The sequence below is a fragment of the Sceloporus occidentalis genome, unplaced genomic scaffold (genome assembly GCF_023333645.1).
Source record: "Sceloporus occidentalis isolate IW3139 unplaced genomic scaffold, rSceOcc1.0.p SCAF_3, whole genome shotgun sequence".
Lineage (NCBI taxonomy): Eukaryota > Metazoa > Chordata > Lepidosauria > Squamata > Phrynosomatidae > Sceloporus > Sceloporus occidentalis.
In genome coordinates, this window is record NW_028316983.1 from 5,032,357 (window position 1) to 5,054,458 (window position 22,102).

Below are 22,102 nucleotides of genomic sequence, written 5' to 3' on the forward strand. Positions count from 1 at the left end.
TTATGGTGACTTCCCAACTTCCTCTCTTTCTACTTCTCTCCACCTTTGCTAGCATTATTGTCTTTACCAATGAGTCCTTCCTTCTCATGATGAGACCAAAGTACAACAGGCTCAGTTTAGTCATCTTGGCTTCCAGGGAGAGTTCAGGCTTGATCTATTCAAGGACCTATTTGTTTGTCTTTTTGACCATCCATAGTATCCTCAGCACTCTTCTCCAGTACCACATCTCAAATGAGTTGATTTTCTTTCCATCAGCTTTCTTCATTATCCAGTTCTTACACATGGTGATGGGAAATACAAGGGCTTGGACGATTCTAACTTTAGTGCTCAGTTGTATGGAAACTTACACATGTGCTAAGAAACCACCAGGATTTACCCCTCTATTGATTCTTGACTACTGTTAAGTACATTCAAATAATAATTTAAAAAATCAAATGTAACAACTGAGGAACACACCCACATTTCAAGGCAGGGCTCTTGCCCTGATATTCCTCCACCTCCTCGCCCTGGCACCATAGGTGTCATCTGTGTGCAGCGTGGCTGATACTGTGGCTCTTGTTCTCTGTGACAGTGAGAAGACACAACTGCTGCCTTTGCTGTCACTGACCTGATTAGCCCCGGAGCCACTACCAACCAGACATAAACTATGAAGCTGAACTTGCTTAGCAGCTTCTCTGGAGCTTGCCTTTTTCATGTGGGGAGGCCTTTTGGCGAAGGGCAGCTTCTTTGACTTCCTCCAGTTTCAAGGTGGAGTTGCTTGGGAATTAACAAGTCTTTCACCTGAGGAGAAGACAGCACACGCGAGGCACGAGCCCTTGACACGCTCCGTTTGCAGGGAGATGAGGAATGGGGAAAGGTGAGGAGAACTCCTTCACATGCTGGAAAGGGATTTCCGCTGGTGCTCTTCAGGAGAGGTGAAGGAGGTGACCTGGTTTCCAAAAAAAAAAAAAAAATTAACCTGAAGGTATGTAGGATCAATAGAAGAGCTCCTCCATCAAAGCAGATGCACCTCTTCAGACAATGCATGGTGACAGTGGTGGAACTCATATTAACTGCTAATCCATGAGGTGGTGGCCCCTAATTTAGAAGCTTCAAAGGGGGAGACTAGGCAACTTCTGGGTGTACAAATCTGTACAGGTGGATGCCTTCCCTTTAGAAGTCTAATTGGCACTAATCTGGCTTCTTTTGGGCACCATGTTAAGAAGATGGATGCCATCAGTAAGGTGCACATCCCAGTTACACTGGCTGTCTGAAACCCCCAGGATCAGAGGGCTTAAAACTCTGAATACCAGTCACTAGGGATCAATAGCAGGAACATGCTATTTGTTTTATGCCCCCCTCAATTGACACTACCGACAATGTGGATCTTTTCAAAAAGACTTGGGGAAAACCCTGATGTCGATTATCCCAGATTAAGTGGGTTTTTTGACAGCCCCCGCCCCCCAAAAAAACTTAAATCAGGCACATTTGGGATGTGTGTGAACAATGGAGATTTAACCCGGATTCATCCTAGATTATTTCACAGTGTGAATAACCCCTGAATAAGGCATTGGAGAAGCATTCTGTTCAGAGGCAGCAGGTTTTGTTGGCCTTCCCCTCAATTCTGGGAAAAGTGTAGCTACCAGTGTAGAGCACTAAGAGGCTTCCAATGTTTCCTGCACTATCACTAATCATCCTCTCTCCTCCCACAGGAATTAGGCTCATCTTCTTGGACTGCTAGGAGAAACCATGGCGTTACTCACCCATGTGCTGGCATGTGTCTTTGGGACAGGGTCTTGGATGGCCATCAACGGCGTGTGGGTAGAGCTCCCCTTGCTGGTGAACAAACTCCCTGAAGGCTGGTACCTTCCTTCCTACCTCATCATCATCATCCAACTGGCCAACATCGGGCCTCTTTTCATCACCCTCATGCACAAGCTGAAGCCTGGCATGCTGAGCGAGGTGCCTGTCATCTGCATGGTGGTTTCTGCAGGAGCCGTGGCCTGCTTCCTCTTGGCTTTTTTCTGGGATTATATCACACCTGTGGCTGGACGGATGCACAGCACCCCCTTCTTTATTCTGGCCTTCTTCCTATCGCTTGTAGACTGTACCTCTTCCGTCACCTTCTTACCTTTCATGGCACGGCTCCACCCTCGCTATGTGACTACCTTTTTCATTGGTGAAGGACTCAGTGGCTTAATCCCAGCTCTTTTTGCCTTGGCCCAGGGGGCAGGAATTGCAAAGTGTGTCCAGGTGGAAGCCCCAGAGAATGCAACAGTCAGCAACACAACCTTGCGGAACATGACTGCTGAAGATGTCCATCACCACATGGAAACTCGGTATTCTCCTGCTAACTTCTCCAGCATGGTCTTCTTCATCATCCTCTCCGTCATGATGTTTTCCTGTCTTGTGGCCTTCTTCTTCCTCAACCGGTTGCCCAAGGTGTGGGAGCTTTCGAAAGAGAACCTCTGTGCCAGTGACATCACTCTCAATGCTATCCATAAGATTCCTGTGGATGGGCAAGGACCAACAAATGTAGGGTGCTTCTCAATCTCAACCATTGATGCAAAAGTGCCAAGCACCACTAAAGGAAAAGATGATAAAGATCCGGGAACAGCTGCCTACTCCCAGACCAAGTTCATCTTCATATACCTTCTTGTGGCGTGGGTGAATTCATTGACTAATGGGGTCCTCCCCTCTGTGCAAAGTTACTCATGCTTGCCTTACAGTAGCATTGCCTACCACCTGGCTGCCACACTGAGCTCCATAGCCAACCCTTTAGCATGCACCGTTGCCACATTTCTGCCCAGCAGGTATGTACCTTTCTTCAGCCAACCATTTCTGTTCAAAGTTCTTTGGGCATTTCAATTCGGTCAAGTTTCTATTCCTTTCATACTGGCTGAACCACCATAGCTTTCCTCAAGTGCTGTAATTGGGAGAGATACCAATTTTGTAGAGAGCTAGTGTTGGACTATGACTTTGGAGACCAAGGTTCAAATCAGCAAAAGGCTTGAACTCACAGACCAAAGTAAGATACAGAGGAGTGAAAACAAAGGGCAAGCATTGTCTATAGACTCTTTCTCCTTAATCAAGTACTGATACCTCTTTGCTTCCCCCACACTCTCCATTTGAGACTCAGTTTGGGAAGATCTAATTATTTCTATCTGAATTCCCATCTCCAGGTCAGCAAGGAACTGCCCAGTGTCCAGTCTTGATGATTTGCTTCTTTCTCCTACCCAGGTCTCTCCCTGTCTTGGGTGTCTTGACAGCCACTGGAACAGCCTTTGGGGCCTACAACATGGGCATGGCTGCCCTGAGCCCATGCCCTGTCCTGCAGCACTCAACCTGGGGGGATGTTCTCATTGTAAGTAGCTCCCCTTCTTCACAAGTCTTGCATGCAAGGGTTTTCATGCAGAATGGTTGTTTAATGGGATTTCCTCATATTTGCATATCATTGGGAATTCATGCCAAATAAATAAATAAATAATCGGTAGTTGAGAAAATGAAAAAATCAGCTAAAATGAACTGCCCAGAGGAAAACAGACCTATTTGGAAACAGATGCCAGCGAAACGAAAGGGAGGAAACTCTTGGCCACATAGCCCAAAAACCCCACAAAAAACTATAGACGTATTTGGTCTTGCTGTGAGGAATGACGTTTGCCTAGCTATAGTAGAAAAGGCTTTAAAAAGTAGGGACGCAACTGCATAGGGAGCAATTTCACCCCCCCCCCCAATCTCCTGTGGGCCACCCCACACACAGCAAGCCCAAATACCTTCGTTTCATCTGCAGTCTGTCTCCAAATGGCTACAGGGAAGTCATGTTGCAGCATGGCTCTCTGCATGGGAGCAAAAAGTGCTCAAAAAGGAAACTGAAAAAATAGAGTTGAGTCTTTGGAGGTCTAATGGGAGGCTTCATAGACAAGAAAAGTGGGGGCTAGGAGCTGCATGCCTAACTCTGCTCCATGAGTCACACTTTGCCCACATCTGCTGTATAAGAAAATGGGGTGATTCATAGAGATCTGTCCCTGGCTATTATTAGCCATGACTGTGGTGACTTAGAGGAAGCTACAGTTTTATAGTGTATTTTTGAAGTAAAACCACTACATCGTGGTGAGGAGAGGGGGGCAAATGCAAACCACATGGGAGGCCTGGTGCCTTCATGGCTCACTTGTGGGCTACCAGGTAGTCCATGGTTGGCCATTGTATGAAGTAGGCTACTGAATTAGATGGTTCTTGCATTTGATCCCACAGATATGGTCTGTTAGAAGGGATCCTATGGATCTATTGGCTGGTCTTCCTATATTGCAATTACAGATTTGTAACATATTACTCAGTATATTAAAACCAATATTAAAATGTGTGTGTGTGTGTGTGTGTATAATGAAAAACTTTCAAATCAACCAAAGAATACAATCACATAAGTTGAACAGTTCAAATAATACGCAGTGAAAAGAACCAAGGTCCTGTACTTAAAAGGAAAATGCTTAATGTGTTGGCCTTTGGTTTGGAGATGGCTTTTCTGCATACACATTAATACACAATGTCTTTGCTGGCAGGTGATCTCCTGGGTCTTCTTCACTGGGACACTGACTTATGTCAAGGTGATGATGGGGGTGATCCTTCGAAGCCACAGCCACAGCGCCCTCGTGTGGTACGGAGCGGTGGAGCAGCTGGGCTCCCTGCTGGGAGCACTGACCATGTTCCCTTTAGTGAACATCTACAGCCTCTTCAAATCGGCAGACTTCTGCAGCTTCCAGTGCCCAGCATGACCTCAGAAGGAAACAGGGACTCCATTGGTCAACCATCAGGCCCTTGACTAGTCAGCCCATGGTGGGACAATGCCTGACTCTAGGAATCAGCCAATATGGTGCCACACTTCTGAAGGAAGGGAAGAGAGTAAGCTCATGGAATTCTAGAATCCTAGAATTAGAAGGGGTCCTATGGACCATCAAGTTCAACCCCTGGCTCAGTGCAGGTGTCCAGAAAGAACATCCCCAGAAGGTAGTTCTTCAGCCTCATTTTGAAGACTTCCAGTGAAGGAGACCCTACCATCTCTCTAGGCAATTGATTCCATCGCTCAACTGCTCTCACTGGCAAGAAGATCCTTTTCACATTCCATTGAAGTCTACCATCCTGTAACTTCAAACCATTATACCTAGTCCTATGCTTTGGGGGAGCAGAGGACAAGCCTTCATTCTTCTCTCTGTGGCAGCCCTTGAGGTATTTAAAGAAGGTGGTTGTGTCACCCCTCAGTCGTCTCTTCGCCAAACTGAACAAGCCCAGTTCCTTTAACCTTTCCTCATATGTTTTGTTCTCTATACCTCTTATCATCCTTGCTACCCTTCTCTGAACCTGCTCCAGTGTTGGTAAAATATCTTTATGTAGGATTCACATGAGGGAAGCAGCTTCATCCACGTTTGACTTTGTGATGTACAGTTGGACCTCTGATTCTTTATCCACAGATTCAATCCATGGATTTATTCCATGGATTCATGGAACACACACACACACACACACACACACACACAGCGCAATTGTATTTAATGGATCTTGGGCATCCATGGCTTTTGGGATCCACAGGGGTCCTAGAAGCAAACCCAATTGGATCCCAATGGCCCACTCTATTTTGGTATCCTCAGGGATCATGGAAGCAAACCCCAGTAGATACCAAGGGCCCGTTGTCTTGGGAAATAGTGGATTTTAATTTGCACTTTCCCTTAAGAAAATACCAGTTTCCACTGTCCCTTGGCAGAGGTGAATTTTGCTGCAGGCCTGTGTTAAGTGCCCTGCCAAAATGCTTTATAGATCCTTATAAATAAATCAGCTCTTACCTGCACGCCTATGTGAGGCCTGTTTCCATGCTTCAACAGACTACATGGACTTGGCATTCGAGCCCCAGTGAAAGTGATGGCCATTACTTGGTCTGAATATTAAATAATGTATCTTTGGCCCCATGATAGGTTTGCCTTAGGGTCACCATAAGTCAGAATCAGCTTGAAGGCACACAACTATGCTGAACTCTATTTTCCCACCCCAGTAGTTCCAGCATTTTGCATAGCTTCTTACAAGTCTGGACTACAACCTGCAGTGGATTTTCTACCCCACCAAGATGGAAGCCACAAGTGGCATTCATTCTTTCTTTCCCAACCAATGCATAGTGAATACATACCTAATGCTGAATATATGCTGAATATACACCTCGTGCTTCTGCTTGAGTGGGTTGTTGGCCATTAAAGTTTACGCCACAATGCCTTTGTTAGTCTTCAAGGTGCCAGCAGGACTCCTTGTTGTTTTTTGCTGCAAGAGATCAACAGGGGAACCAGTGAGAAATAAAGAACTGTCTGGATTCACTGAAGCATACAGGATTTATACTGACATCACTTGAAAGGGAAACGTCTACTTTGTGATTTCATTGTTTAGTCAGTTCAGTTGGCATACTGCTTGCTTCCCATTGACTATGGGCTAGTCTACACATTAGCGTATTATGGGAATTGCTGTGGATATTCACATGTTCACATAGATGGTTAATTGTCTTCCTTTTCTTGCACAAATCTGCATTTATTGACATCTATTTGCTCTCCCTCTAATGAAAATGCACAGCCATCCAAATTCATGCAAAGCAAACAGACGGCCACATGTGCAATCATGTACATTTCAGAGGATTTCAGCAGATACTCTGGTAAAAACTATGCAACTTTTTTCTGCTGAGTTTAAGGAGGGTTTTTTTTGGGGGGGGGCATGCTTTTGTGGATTTTGGACTTTATTATACTATGCATGGAGCCCTGGTGGCGCAGTGGTTAAATGCCTGTACTGCAGCCATTCACTCGAAACCACAAGGTTGCGAGTTCAAGACCAGCAAAAGGGTCCAAGCTTGACTCAGGCTTGCATCCTTCCAAGGAGGGAGCTAAAATGAGTACCCAGATTGTTGGGGGCAAATTAGCTTACTTGCTAATTAGCTTACTTGCTGTTCACCGCTATGATCTTTGGAATAGTGGTATATAAATAAAACAAATTATATATATATATATATATATATATGCATATGCATATGCATATGCATATGCATATGCATATGTATATATAGTGGTCTCTTTCAACTCTATGATTCTAAGTACATAGTACATTGTCCAATAAACACACACACACAGTTGGCCCTCCATTTGCATGGTCCATTCCAGACCCCCCATGAAAATGGAGGCTCATGCATATTCAAGCCTCATAGGCATGAATAGGGTGCACTCCTGGGCATGCCATTAGAAATAGCGGAGGTCACCCCTTCACAGATAGTCGAGGTCACAGACTCTGTGTGTGTGTGTGTGTGTGTGTGTGTGTGTGTGTGTGTGCATAGTATAATAAAGTCTTTTGTGGGTTTTGGACTTTATTATACACACACACATGTTGCAAGCTTTCAAAGTTCCACTGGCTTCTTCATCAGGCAACAATGTCATAAATGATACCGGAGTATAAAAAATTATGATGATGTTAGTCACAAGCCTGCATTTTGTCAAGATGTTTCTGTTCTCAGTTCAAGTGTTGTTGAAGGGGCATTTATACCCACCAGCCCCTCTTCTTTCTGGCCATGTGGATACTACAGGAAGATTTTTAAAGTTCCATTAGCAAGACAAAAAGAGATGCTCCTCTTGAGATCCACATTGCCTCAGTCCTTTGTGAAGCCACACAAACTTTCCTTGTTAGGTAGAGAGCAGATTCCAGATGGATGGACTGAATCATGACAGTGAGTCTGCAAACCCTGAGCAGAATGATTGATAATAGCGTGACTTATAGCTCAGACTAGAACCTGAAACAGATTCACCACCCCACCAACACATGGGACACCAGTCACCAGTGCTTATTATATGCCTTTTTCATCAGTGTCTCGCAGGTGAATTTGAGTATTTTAATTTTTGGAAAAGTACTGTATATCCTCTATTGCAAGTCTGACATTCGTCCTGCTTTATTTGATTTCAGAAATGTCTGAAAATGATGAAATGTCAGCTACTGCAATAGCACCAGAATTCCTTAGCTGCAATGCAGTTGAGATCCACCAGGGGGTAATGTAGTTCCAGGGAACTACTCTTTTAGTTCCATAATTCTATTTTTCCCCTGTTCTGTGGCTTCAGGTAACTCTTACACAGTGTGTGTGTGTGTGTGTGTGAGTGTGTACTTCCAGTGACAGATGGCCATCCAGCCTCTGTTTAAAGGCTTCCAAAGAAGGAGACTCCACTACACTTGGAATTCACCATTTGGAATATTAACATTTGGAATCTGGAATTCACAGCCAGAAAGGCCTTCTGCCTCCTCAAACTACAAATCCCAGGTTTCCATAATCTGGAAACATAGCCGTTAAAGTAGTGTCAAAGTGTTATATTATTGTGCAGCATATAAAAGACCCGACTGTGAGCTCCTTTATAGAAATAATTGCTTTTACATTACTTGCATGTAATGTTTTCATCGTTTGAATTGTTTAATTGTTTCTTAAACTTTGTTTTTTTTTTATGTTTCATACTGTTTTAACTTTTGAGGAGATCAGGAGTTTATCCCATGAATATCCCAGAAAAAATGTGTAATTACGCATAACAATTTCACACGATGTTGCACAAAAGCTGCCATTAAAGTGGTCACAAAGAAGCATTAATGCGCATCTTTTTACTTTTGGGATTTCAATGACAATGCATTTCCGATATCACTTTATTTTCACAATTGCATATGATAATCACTTGTGCAGTTACCATTTCTTCATTTGTGGGTTGCTTTAAAGGCACTTTAATTTCTCTTTAATGCTGAAATCAGCTCCAGTGTGATAAACTCATTAGACTGTTTTAACTTTTGTTAGCTGCCTTGAGTCCCTGTACAGGGAGGATCCATTTTATTATAAATAAAATATAATAATAATAATAATAATAATAATAATAATGCAAATATGAACCCTACTTTTTCGAGAATGGATGTTAAGATTTATTTAATTAAACTTATTCTCTTTCATTTTGCATCCTATATATAATACTACTATTCACAGGCCGGACATTCCACAGAAAGTGAAGTTTCTAATGTCAGTTCAGAAGATAAACTGGAAAGCTCTCCAGAAATGACACCGACTGCAACTGCACTGCAGAATGACTCCAGTTTCACACCATTTTCACTGCCATGGCCCAATGTTATGGAATCCTGGGATTTGTAATTTGTCATGGCACCGGCGCTCTCAGACAGAGAAGACGAAATATCTCACCAAACTACAAATTCCAGCATTCCATAGCATTGAACCTTGGCAGTTAATGTAGCATGAAACTGTATTATTTCTGCAGCGTGGATGCAACCTTAGTCTTGTTTGACTTCTTTCTTCCGCCATGATTTTCCCCATCTCTGCAGCACAGCTTGGAAAAGTTACTTTTGGGGCTAGGGGCCAAGCTGACTGGGGAATCCTGCGAGTTATAATACAAAACAATAACATTTCCCAAGCGTATCTTCACAGAACTCAGTGTTCCTGCTACTGTCCTTTTGTTTGGTCTTCACTTGTAGCACATGGGTGCGCCAGCGTGGTGTAGACTTCCAGACTAAGACTCTGGAAGCCAGGGTTCAAACCCTGGGTCAGCCATGGAAACCCACTGGGTGATCTTGGGCAACATGACACTCTCTCAGCCTGAGAGGGTGGCAGTGCCAAACCACTTCTGAAGAAACTTGCCAACAAAACCCCACAACAGAGTTGCCTTAGAGTCACTATAAGTCGGATAGGACTTGAAGGCACAGAACAAAATAGCACATTTCTTCCCCACTTGAGAATTGGCTAGAGTGTGGTGTGTATTTGTGTGTGTGTGAGAGAGAAGGAAGACGACATAATTTTTCTCCATTGTGCAGCTGCTGGCAATTATTCTTCCATTAAAGCAGTTCTTTATGGAGGCGAAAGGATTTTTGCTTATGTGCTGCTTTATTTGCTGATTTTTAGTGGCTCTGGATTTCAACTGCTTTTACTTTTACTAATCAATTAATTCAGATGCACCTGCCTTTTTCCGGATTCATGAGGGCCTGCAAACATTTAAAACAAAATATAGTTGGCCCTTTGTGTCCACGGATTCTTTATCCACAGATTCAAGCATCTCTGGCTTGAAAATATTCCCAACAAATATAAATTCCAGAAAGCAAACCTTGATTTAGCCATTTTATATAAGGGGCACCATTTTATTGTGCCCATGGGGGGGTCCTAGAACCATACCCTAGTGGATACCAAAGGCCCATTGTACATTTTTTAAAAAATGAACCTACAAATGCAAAGAATTAAACCCCAATTTGTTTCTGAGCTCATTTCATAGAATCATAGAATCATAGACCGCATGGGCCATACAGTCCAACCCCATTCTGCCATGGAGGAAATCCAATCAAAGCATCCCCAATAGATGGCCATCTAGCCTCTGCTTAAAGGTCTCCAAGGAAGGAGACTCCACTCCACTCCACTCCACTACAAGGAAAGAAAAAAAGGGGGGGATTAAACCCATGTTCTATTTAAAACATGTACCTTAAAAACACAAGTTCCAAATGGTTCCTCCATCAGAAGCATGAGGTGTTAACCATAAATTTTAGGTATATATTCAGAATGCATGGCTTGAGAAAGAGAAAATCGATGCCACTTGTAGCTTCCATGTAAAGTCATTAGAAAAAGGAAACACAACACAAACATGCAGCCGTTAAAAGTTGCACTTGTGTTGTCGTGTGCCTTCAAGTTGTTTCCAACTAAGGGGTTCTCTTGGCAAGTTTCATCCGAGAGGGTTTGCCATTACCATCCTCTGAGGCTGAGAGAGTATGACTTGCCCAGAGTCAAACAGTGGGTTTCCATGGCTGATCAGGGATTTGAACTCTGGTCTCCAGGGTTGTAGTGCAATGTTCATACCACAATACCATGCTAAACTACACGTACTATGCCTTAAATCTTGTTGCTGTTCCTGATTAGAGTAGAGCCACTGAATTTAAAGGATTTACCTATGTGTTCACTCACCATTCAGCAATTGCTACAATGGGTCTGCTCTACCTGGGAATTAACCAACTGTCTGTCATGTTTAATTTATAAATTACTACTGATAATTGAATTATGTTTTATATCTGAATTATACAGATGCACATGCATGCACACAGAGTCAGCCTTCCGTATCCATGGATTTTTTTTATCCATGGATTCAAGCATCCATGGTTTGAAAAGAATTTAAACATTTATAAATTCCAAAAAGCAAACCTTGGTTTTGCCATTTTACATAAGGGGCACCATTTTACTACTCCATTCTATTCAATGGGACTTGAGCATCCATGGATATTGTTATCCACAGGGGTCCTGGAAAACCCAGTGGATACCAAGGTCCCACTGTATATGAATTAGGCTACTGATCATTGAATTACATTTTCAACTTTTGTATGTTTTGTGGGTTTTTTTTAGTGATAGCAAATTTATCATAGCCGGGAATCGAATCACCTTGACTCCCAGGACTGGGAAAAGTCAGGACATAAATAAAACAACCAAAACAAGACACACATGTAGGTTCACAGCCATGCCCTGCAATATTTTTCCCTCTGATCCTTTTTGCCTCTCCTGGACATGATTACAATTAGGCAGTGTGTGTGTGTCAACTCCATTGTCTGGGTCATCAATCAGGAAGGGGCAGCCAGCAGAACTTCTGGGGGTGACCCACTTACCAGGCGGGCAGCTTGTCTGCCCAAGGCAGCACCTGGCATTCTGGATGTGTCACGAGGAAGCCGGAGCTCACCCTCTTCACCTGCCTCCCCAAAACATAGCCTTGCCAGTGTATGTATGTGTGACTGTTAGGTGGATTTGTAATTGGTTGACTGGCCAAACCCAAAGGGTGCTCAACAATGGCTCCTTTTCATCTTGGAGAGAAGTGACCATTGGGGTCCCACAGGGCTCTGTCCTGAGCCCAGTGCTATTCAACATCTTTATCAATGACTTGGAGGACAGAATAGGGAGCATACTTGTCAAATTTGCAGATGACACCAAACTAAGAGGAGTAGCTAATACCCCAGAGGACAGGATCAAAATTCAATACGACCTGAATAGACTAGAAAGCTGGGCCAAAGCTAAAAAAATGAAATTCAACATGGAGAAATGTAAGGTATTGCACTTAGGGCAGAAAAATGAAATTCACAGATATAGGATGGGGGACGCCTGTCTTAACAAGATTATATGTGAAAGGGATCTAGGAGTCCAAGTAGACCACAAGTTGAACATGAGTCAACAGTGTGATGCGGCAGCTAAAAGGCCAATGGGATTTTAGGCTGCATTAATGGAAGTATAGTGCCTAGATCAAGGGAAGTAATAGTGCTACTCTATTCTGTTTTGGTCAGGCCCCACCTGGATTACTGTGTCTCACACCAAAATGGTGAAAGTCCTGGAAACCATGCTGTATGAGGAAAGACTTAAGGAGCTGGGTATGTTTAGCCTGGAGAAGAGACTGTTGAGAGGGTATATGATAGCCCTCTTTAAGCCCTGTTAAGTATTGTGTGCCTTCAAGTCATTTCAGACCCTATCTCAAGGTTTTCTTGACAAGATTTGCTCAGAGGAAGTTTGCCATTGCCTTCCACTGAGACTGAGAGTATGTGACCTGCCCAAGGTCACCCAGTTCGATTCCCATTTGGCCATGGAAACTCACTGTACCTTGAGTGAGTCACACACTCTCAGCCCCAGAAAGCCCCATGATAGGGCTGCAATAAATCAAGAATTTCTTGAAGGCACATAACAACAAGAAACTGGTATAATAGCGATAGATGAGCTCAATAGAAACTTTTTATCAGGGTTCGATTCTCAGCTCGGCCATAAAACCCACTGGTTGACCTTGGGCAAGTCACTCTCTCTCAGCCTCAAGGGAAGGCAAAGGCAAACCTCCTCTGAACAAATCTTGCCAAGAAAACCCCAGGAGAGGTTCGCCTTAGGGTTGCCATAAGTTGGAAATCGCTTGAAGGCATGCAGCAATAACAACCACAACCACAACCACAAAATTCAGATAGAGCACCACTAGAGGGCAATGCTGTTTTTACAAATTAGGATCCAGGAGTATATGGCAGGCAACAACATTTAGAAACGGGGTGCTGCTGGATTTTGCTTTCATCCATCATATTTCTTCATATGTTTAGATAAAATTCTTCTCTTTGTGTCTAAATTTAAGTGTATTCCTATTGGATTGTTTTAAACTTTTTGATGTTTAATCTTTTTTTATAGGTTGATCACTGTTTTTATCACTTGGGGAGGGTTGGGGTTTGATGTTTTATTTATACTGCTGAAATCTGCTTTGATTCCTTTGTGAAAAAGCGGAATACAAATTATTATTATTATTATTATTATTATTATTATCATTATTAAAGCAGATTTCTATGCATGTCAAATTGTCCTAAGCCCCATAGTTCATGCTGACCTATGACTGTTAGCAAAATTTAATGCGAGGCCTGAAGCCCAAGATACAGAAGATTCATTCAAATCAGCATCTTCTTTTGTCCATCAATTGATGATGAATTGTTTTATTGATTATAGTGTGGTGTAGTGCTTAGAGCATTGGACTATGGATCTGGAGAGCAGGGTTCGAATCTCAGCTTCGTCATGTAAACCCACTGGGTGATTTCGGGCAAGGCACACTCTCTCAGCCTCAGAGGATGGCAATGGCAAACCTGACTGAAGGAACTGGGTCCCAACTTGGGAGAAAGGCGGGATATAAATAAATAAATAAATAAATAAATCTTGCCAAGAAAGCCCCATGACGGTGTCGCCTTAGGATTGCCATCAGTCGGAAATGACTTTGAAGGTACACAACAACAATCTTGCTCTGAGATCTAACTAATACTGTATAGGGGCATGTTAGAAATATTTCAGTAAGATATATAACACAATCAATAAAATGGTCCTTGGATTTGCCTCTTTTGCATATAAGAGTGTGATGATGCTGTCCATGTTTATTCAAAAGGAAATTCCACTGAGGCTACATCTGCACTGCAGAAATAATGCAGTTTGTCAACACTTTAACTGTCATGGCTCAATGTTATGAAATCTTGGGATGTGTACTTTGCTGTGTCACCAGTGCTTTCATACAGAGAAGGCTAAACATCTCACAGAACTACACATCCCAGAAATCCATAGCATTGAACCATGACAGTTAATGTCATTTTTTTGCCTCTGACATGTATAACCCAGTGCATCCAGGCCAATAGTCTCCATTTTGCTTTTCTGCTGTACGTTTGACCCACCCTGAGGTTCTGAATCCGGGTTGAATCTCCGTTGTTCACACGCATACTCAATGCACCAGGTTAAGGGGTTTTTTCTGGGAGGAAGGACTGCCAAAAACCCTACTTATCTAAGATAATCGATATTGGGTTTTTTAAAAAAGATCAACACCATCGGTAGTGTGAATAACCGATGCAAATAGACCCGGGATAAAATGCTGCATACCGAAAAGGCGGTTCTGAATGCATTTGCATCATCGACTTCATCTTTATTCAAATGCTTGCAGGGTGAGCAACGGAATTTGCAGAAGTGCGCATCAATGTGGTTTCATAGTGTGAATAAGAAACCTGAAATAATAAATAAATAAATAAATAAAGTGTGTGAGTGAGTGAGATTATTTTGTGGCTTTGTTGCCTCCTGCTGCCGCCAGGGGTCACCCTTTTTGGGAGTGAGAGGGGTTAGTAGTAGCAGCGTCTGTGTTTACATTTTGATCAGAGGCAGAGGGAGATAATTAACCCAGAGCTAATAAAATGCCGATTTGGGGGTTCTTTTGTGTTGCTGCAGAAGGCGGCATTGAGATGCAAAGGGCCTTGTGGCCATGTGTGCTCTCTTGCAGACATCCTTCTCCAGCTGCAGCTGGTCAGGCAGGGCCAGCTGTACGGTCCAGATTTGGCTGAGGGTGCAAAGCTGAGACTGCGAAAGAGGACAGAGAAGAAAGAACAGCCATCCCCTCTCTGACGAATGGAGGATTCTGGAGATTGCCCTAGACCAGGTCCCAAGAAGAAGGAAGGATGGAAGGAAGGCCAAACTCAATAGGCAGAATCACGTAAAATCTTCATTTTTCAACATCTTCAGTGTGATTGAACAAACTGATTCATTCTGTCTCCTCCTCCTTGGTCCTGATCCTATGTATTTTGTAACTTTACAAATCTATAGCTAAGGTGCAGAAATGCAAAAAAACATGCTGTTAGCAAGCTGTGAAGATGTGTATTTAGGTACTGGCAAGAGTGCCCCAATGTGCATCGAGTGCATGTGGTGAGCATTCATATTTTTCTTGCCAGTCCCATTGGGAAGTGTCCCAATGCACATAGATGCTCGTTGTGCATTTGGACACAGCACATCAGTCACTCCATTGGCTACCATTTTGCAACACACACCCATATACTGTCATTTATTTTATTTTATTTCATTTCATTTCTATGCTGCCTTTCTCCCAGAAAGGGACTCAAGGTGGCTCACAATAAAAAGACAATAATGTCACCACAGCCCCTGGTTGAATATGGGCAGTGCAAAACTGTTAAATTTTGGACACACATATCATGAGAAGACATGACTATTGTTGTTAGCTACCCTCACGTTGACCCTGACTCATGGCAACCCTGTGGATGAGACATCTCCAAGTCCCCCTTTTCTCCACTGCTCTGCTCAGGTCCTGCAAATTCATGCCTGTGACCTCTCTGGTTGACTCCAGCCATTTAGCATGGGATCTTCCTCTCTTTCTTCTCCCCACCACCTTTCCTAGCATTATAGTCTTTTCTAATGAGTCTTGCCTTCTCATGATGTGGACAAAGTATGACACTCTTGGTTTGATCATATTTATTTATTTATTTATTTATTTAGGCATTTATATCCCGCCCTTCAGCCCTAATGGCTCTCAGGGCGGCTTACAATTATTCTTTTTAATCAGACAGTTCCCTGCCCCTCAGACTTACAATCTAAAAGACACGAAACAAAAGGAGAAGGGAATGGTGGAGGGAAAGGGGATGAGGTCCAGTGGTTCTTCTCTCCCTCTGAGGCCTGGACCAAGGCAGATGGATTGGCTTCCAGGGACAGATCTGGCCTGATCTGTTCAAGGACCTATTTGTTTATATTTTTGGCTGTCCACACTATACTTTGCACTCTTTTCCAGCATCCATTTCAAAAGAGTTTCTTTCTGTTTTCTTCACTGTCTAGCTCTCACATTCATATATGGCGATGTGAGATGATGATTCTAACTTTAGTGCTCAGTTTTATATCTTTACTCTTTAGGATCTTGTCTAATTCTTTCATAGCTGCCTTCCCATTCCTAGCCTTTTTTCTAATTTCTTGACTGCACTCTCCATTCTGATCAATGTTTGATCCTAGGTATGGAAATTCTTTAATTATTACCAGTGAGTAAACCTGGTGGATTTATCCACTGGTAAGAGGAGGCCAAACAGTATGTAGACCTCAAAGGCATAGCTTTGTTAGTCTGGAAAATCAGAATGCAAAGGGATATAATTATATTATTATCTTGCAAAGGGTATGATGATGAAGTGGCAAGTTCAATTTTAACAATGGTCATTGGGGGACAAAGGTAGGAGGAAGGATGTTGCATAAAGCCAAGGCGAGTAGATAACAATATGAATGGTAGTGAGGATATTGGGATGTAATGTAGGATCCCAAAAGGAGATGTGATGAACTGGCCAAGAGAGCCCTCATGAACTGAACTGAACACATGTCCTGCATTTGTATTATTGTTCTCACACATAGCCTGCTTATATAGGTCAGTCCCTGGACCCTCCACTCCATACATCTGAGGAAGTATGCTCAAGTCTACAAACGGTCATACTATCAGCTTCTTTCTTTCAGTTAGTCTCAAAGGTAGTGACAGGTTATAAAAACACTGGGATGCCATGAGGCACAGAGAGAGAGAGAGAGAGAGAGAGAAAGACTGGGACTTTGGGCTAAGGCACTTGCCTCACCTAGGGAAATATCATGCCCTTATTGAGAGATTGGCATCAAAAGACTAAACAGATCTACTGCAGCTGTGCCCTCCTCCAGCTCAGACTGACAGCCATCTGAGTTCTCCAGATGAAGAGGAGGTAGGAGGGAAAGCTCCAGGTCCTCAGGAAAGGTGAAGGCTTTGGTGTTTGACACAGATCCAGTCCCTTCTCTGTGGGCAAAGCAAGGGATCGCGCCCATGCAGATGGGAAACACCTTTTTGAAAAACAGGTTGGATGAGGCTGAGTTGGCCGGCTTTATACGTCAAGGGCCTTTTCCCACTTGGTTTGCTGGAAACGAGGTTGGTTTCTCACTCAGCCTGCATACTGTGAGATATGACCCTGGACTGTTTCTTGACTTCGATTTCTTGCTACTCGTGTGTGGACTCTGCTTTGATTTACAGCTTTTGACCCTGGACTGTTTGTTATCAGACATTGTTTGTTCCTTCTGCTACTGTACTTTTGGCACTCTGCATTCTGTTGCCATGTGAGAGCAGGACAGGAAACTTGGTTGCAAGCTGGGCAAGGGCACCCAGACCCCCAGGTTCCTATGAACACCTATGACTCAGAAATCCATCTGTATTGTGAGTAGAATAGGAATGTTTAATGAGTTGCATTAGGGTTATGTTCTTTTTTTAACCTTGGCTGAATATGACTTAGATTGTTGGTAACTACTGTTAAGTAATGTCTTGAGGGAAGGTGTCTTTGGGGCTGTGCAGACCGGCCATTAAGGGTCGGTGGGAGCAGAGTCAGAGCATGGCGTCCATATGACACATGGCCCAATGCTGCTCTCATGGTGGTGTAATGCCACTCGCCACTACAAGTGGCGCGTGGCATCACGCCGCTCCTCTGGCACTGTGTTTACATAACGCAGCACCAAAGGGGCACTTTAAAGCCATGATGCCATGGCTACTGCACCCTTTCCAGGGCACAAAAAGGAACCGCTTTTTTCACCCAGATTGGGGTCACAGCATGCAGTTGCCACAGCCCCAATCTAAGGAAGATGGAAGCGGGTGCAGGGGGGGTCTGCACAGCCCCTTCATGTACAAGATACCCTTTTGCTAAAGATAGATTGCTTGCTTAGAATAAAACTTTTTCCTTCAAGGATGTTCTCTCTCCCATACTCTTTTCATGTGCCTTTTCCACATTTTGTGTGTGACTCTGTGTGTGCGCATGTATGTATGTATGTATGTATGTAGGATTCTCATCTCCCAGAAGGGAGGAAGAGGGAATGCCTTTGCAGAGTCAGAGGTGGAAAAAATGCCAGTTGAGCCCATGAGTGACTTCCCACAGAGTTACTAAGTGATGGGTTAAGGCAATGGGTGGTGGCAACTGGATGATCTTCAGGAGTCCCTGTCATAAAATCAGCAGTCTGAAACATGAAAGATGGTCTGCCATTTTAAATTTCTCACAATTCCTTAAAGCACTGCAAGATAAGGAAGGAGGATTGGGGAAAATTACAGTTGCAAATATTAGCTTCCATTTCATTTGAGAGGTGGGAAATGGCACAGTGCTTTTTCCACTGACTGGATCCTACTTTCAGAAAAAGGTATGGAAGATTTGTTTATCCACAAACATTAGCCTTGGCACATTACCTGGTGGCTTCATAGTAAGAAGCAGTGTACCTTTTTGGAGGGTGTGTTCCATAGCACAAAGCCACCATTGGATACAACCTGCTGTGTTGCTCTTGTTTTTATAATGCATTGCACTTTTATTCTTGGTAGGCTACTCTGGGAGCCAAAAAGCAGCATTCTGAAAATGTATCATATTGCCTGGCAATTATTTCACGGCCACTGATCTTCAGTGATGATACCATATATTCTCTAAAATATCCTTTCCAAGGTCACTGCTGCATTTAATCCAACAAACATTGTTACTCCCGGAAGTTATCTCAATCAGGATCTGATGTATTTTGGAAAGCACACATTTCCCAAGTCCTTCAACTCATTTTTCAGTCCTGGTGTGTCCTCTTGTGGTATTTTCACTGCATTTCAAATAACCCCATGACTTTAATGCTAGCTTTACATGAAAGATCGGATTTCATTTTGTGTGCGTGGGAAACTCATGAAAGGCATGTTCTGCTAAACATTCCTGGCAACGCGAGAGCTAGAACTTCTGCATAAGGTCACTGAAACAGCTTGAAAGCATTTGAATAGCTGATTCACTGCATATAAAACATTTGCATCCTGTTCCGAAGTATGGTTTTGCAAAGGTTAACCCAATGGTGGCAAATTGAATACAATGGTGAACATAGTTTTGATTTTACATTAGAAGCTGGAAATGAAGATATGTGCCACTAGCCCTCATGCTCAAGTAGCTCTTGGCTTGTGTTTCTTGAACAGGTCTGTGTACCATATGACAAGTTCCCTTTGAGACCTGAAGGGCTTTCATAGCAGCACATTTTTGGGAATGAAAAAGGAGAGATTTATGTTGGGGAGGAAAAAAAGTCAGAAATCCCACTACTATGCCCAGATTCTTTGAAATATCATCATCATCATCATCATCAGCAGCAGCAGCAGCAGCAGCAGCAGCAGCATCATCATCTCCTCCTCCTCCTCCTCCTTCAGATGGCAACCATAAGGCAAAGTTATCACGGGGTTTTCTTGGCAAGATTTGTTCAGAGAGGGGTGGCCTTTGCCTTCCTCTAAGCCAGAGAGAATGTGACCTGGGTTTTCATGGCTGAGTGGGAACTCAAACCTTGGTCTCCCAGAGTCCTGGTCTAACACCCACACCACGACACCACAATGATTCTCATAAACTCTTAATACAATTTTTGTTTGTTGTTGCTATTGCAAGGTCTTCAGAAAGGGTTTGCCATTGTCATCCTCTGAGGCTGAGAGCGTGTGACGTGCCCAAGGTCATCCAGTGGGTTTGCACTGCTGAGCCAGAATTCAAACCCTGGTCTTCGAACCTGGAAGAAAAAGACTTCACGGTTTTTACCAGAGCATCTGAGACTATCTGCGAGAATGCACTTTTTCAAATGTGTGGTCATCCATCTACTTTGCATGGATTCAGATGGCTCCACATTTTTGGCAGAGGGAAGGGAAATAGATGTAGATAGATGCAAATATGCACAGGAAAGTGAAGACAATTAAACATTGGTGCGTACGTGCGAAAACCCACAGCAATTTGCATAATACATTTTCATGTAGATTAACCCTAAGAGTCCTTGTCCCTAGTGGCGCACTGGTTACATGCCTGTACTGCAGCCACTCATTCACAAATTACAAGGTTGTGAGTTCAATACCAGCAAAAGGGCTCAAGCTCGACTCAGGCTTGCATCTTTCCGAGGTCGCTAAAATGAGTACCCTGATTGTTTGGGGGCAATTAGCTTACACTTTATAAACCGTTTAGGGAGTGCTTAAGTGCACTGATAAGTGGTTTAGAAATGTACTTGCTATTGCTAGTCCAGCACTCAAACCACTATACCATGCTTGCTTTCAAAACTGGAGAGCTATTGTCCTCTATTATATCAATCAGAATGAGGCAACCACATCAACTGCCAGAAGTGGTTGCAGCCTTTGGTTTTTAGCCTCATTTCCAGCTTATTCTGCCCTTTCCTAAATGAGTCCTAAATGACCCTCAGGAATGGTGGAAGACCCTACTCTGTTGCCCATATGGCATCAACTTCACTTGTCAGGCCAGTTGTCTTTTGTGAATGACATTGAGGAGAGGCACCGTCTTGTCTTTTACTTCAGGCAGCAAAAAGGTCTTGTGCATTCACCGCCAGCGCTGAGTCGGATAAGATGCACAGATCCTTGATCCCATGCAATCTGCTTGAGATGCTTGACATTTTACTTTCCCCTTCCTCCTGTGCCACTCCCTTTCTTTCATCCGCTCATCTTTCTCAGTCGATCGATTCACTTCCCACACTCTCCTTGCTTTGATGGCGAAAAGAATCACATCCAAATCTTCCTTAGTTCCTCCTTTCTGAGGACAGAAGTTTGACAGGAAGGCAGGCGGGTCAACCAGCCCAGCTTGCTATTAAACTCTCCTCCTTGTGCAGCTTTTGTGCAGCTTGCTTTTGTTAAGACAACTTGGAATCAAAGGAGCATCTTTGCACCAGAAACTGACACTTTGTATTTTAACATGGGGCCCTGTTGCTTGTCCCCTTTTTGGTCTAGCAGGGCTGATGGTCTGGCAGAAAAGGAAGGAGAAAAGAAAGATGGACAAGGTGGTCTGCTGGGGCTGCTGGTAAAGTGGGTGGGGGGTGTAGCGGTGATCATGGACTCCTCCCCTTCTCCTTCCCCTTCCCCTTCCTCTTCTTCTTCCCATTCCCATTTTTCCATTTCCTCCTTTCCTGACCAGCCAGAAGTCCCACCAGTCTGCGTTCCTCAAAAACAAGTCATTTTTTACTTATGGCTACCTATCATGGGTTATCTTGACAAGATTCGTGCAGGGAAGATTGTCCTTTTCTTTCTCTAAAACTGAGAGAGTGTGACTTGCCGAAGGTCACCCAGTGGATTTCTACATTTGAACGTGGAATTCAGAGCCTGGTCCCTCAGAGTCCTAGAGTGCCAATACTCAAATCCCTAGACCACACTGGCTCTCTGTGCACATTAGACTGTGCATTTGGTTTCACAATGGTGTGTGACATCTACATAAGTCCATGATTGCACAACGTCTCCCTAATATAGGGACTCAGCCCTAATATAGGGACTCAGCCCAATTTGGACTAAAATCCATTGTGATTTTGCTAATGCCCCCACTGTTCTTCACGCCACCTGTTTACAATGAACCAGGGAGTCTTCATTTTCTTTTGGACAAGGGAATTAACTGGACACTCTGCTCTGTTTGCAATCTTGGCCTCCCTGTCTCCTCCACAAATCAAGGGAGCAGCGTGGGGTGTCATAAGCAGCTCGCTCTAATAAAGGGACTAAGTGACAAAGGCTCTCTAGCCTGTGGAGTTCAGCGATCAGCCCAAACACGTCTGTTTCAGGGAGAGTGGAAGCACTCGGCATGAGGTTGATCATCCCATTCCATTTTTGGCCGCATCTTCAGCTTGGGATATTGAGCTATTGATCTGAATTCCTACTGAGAGGTGGGCCGTACGTGCTATGCAAAAAGAGAGAGAAATGCATTTCGGAGGCAGTCTGCAGGAAAATTACTCTCTGCCCGGCTGCTGGGGTCAAATGGTTAAATCCAGCTTCTGAAGTGTTAGGCCCCATTCCTTGCTTCC

At 43.6% G+C, this 22,102-nt stretch overlaps 1 protein-coding gene across 1 annotated transcript; it reads left to right on the top strand.

Moving 5' to 3' along the window:
- Window positions 1-1,728: 1,728 nt before the first annotated feature.
- Window positions 1,729-4,748, top strand: SLC52A3 (solute carrier family 52 member 3). The gene is made up of 3 exons (XM_089518446.1): window positions 1,729-2,792; window positions 3,220-3,343; window positions 4,536-4,748. The coding sequence occupies exons 1-3, from the start codon at window positions 1,729-1,731 to the stop codon at window positions 4,746-4,748; spliced, it is 1,401 nt and encodes a 466-aa protein (XP_089374572.1).
- Window positions 4,749-22,102: the final 17,354 nt, after the last annotated feature.

What these genes read in the sequence shown, in the direction of transcription:
- SLC52A3 (XM_089518446.1), top strand. Translation starts at nt 1,729, where the DNA reads ATGGCGTTACTCACCCATGTGCTGGCATGTGTCTTTGGGACAGGGTCT. An exon ending in GCCACATTTCTGCCCAGCAG is followed by an intron (nt 2,793 to 3,219) that starts GTATGTACCTTT and finishes TCTCCTACCCAG; the next exon opens with GTCTCTCCCTGTCTTGGGTG. An exon ending in CCTGGGGGGATGTTCTCATT is followed by an intron (nt 3,344 to 4,535) that starts GTAAGTAGCTCC and finishes CTTTGCTGGCAG; the next exon opens with GTGATCTCCTGGGTCTTCTT.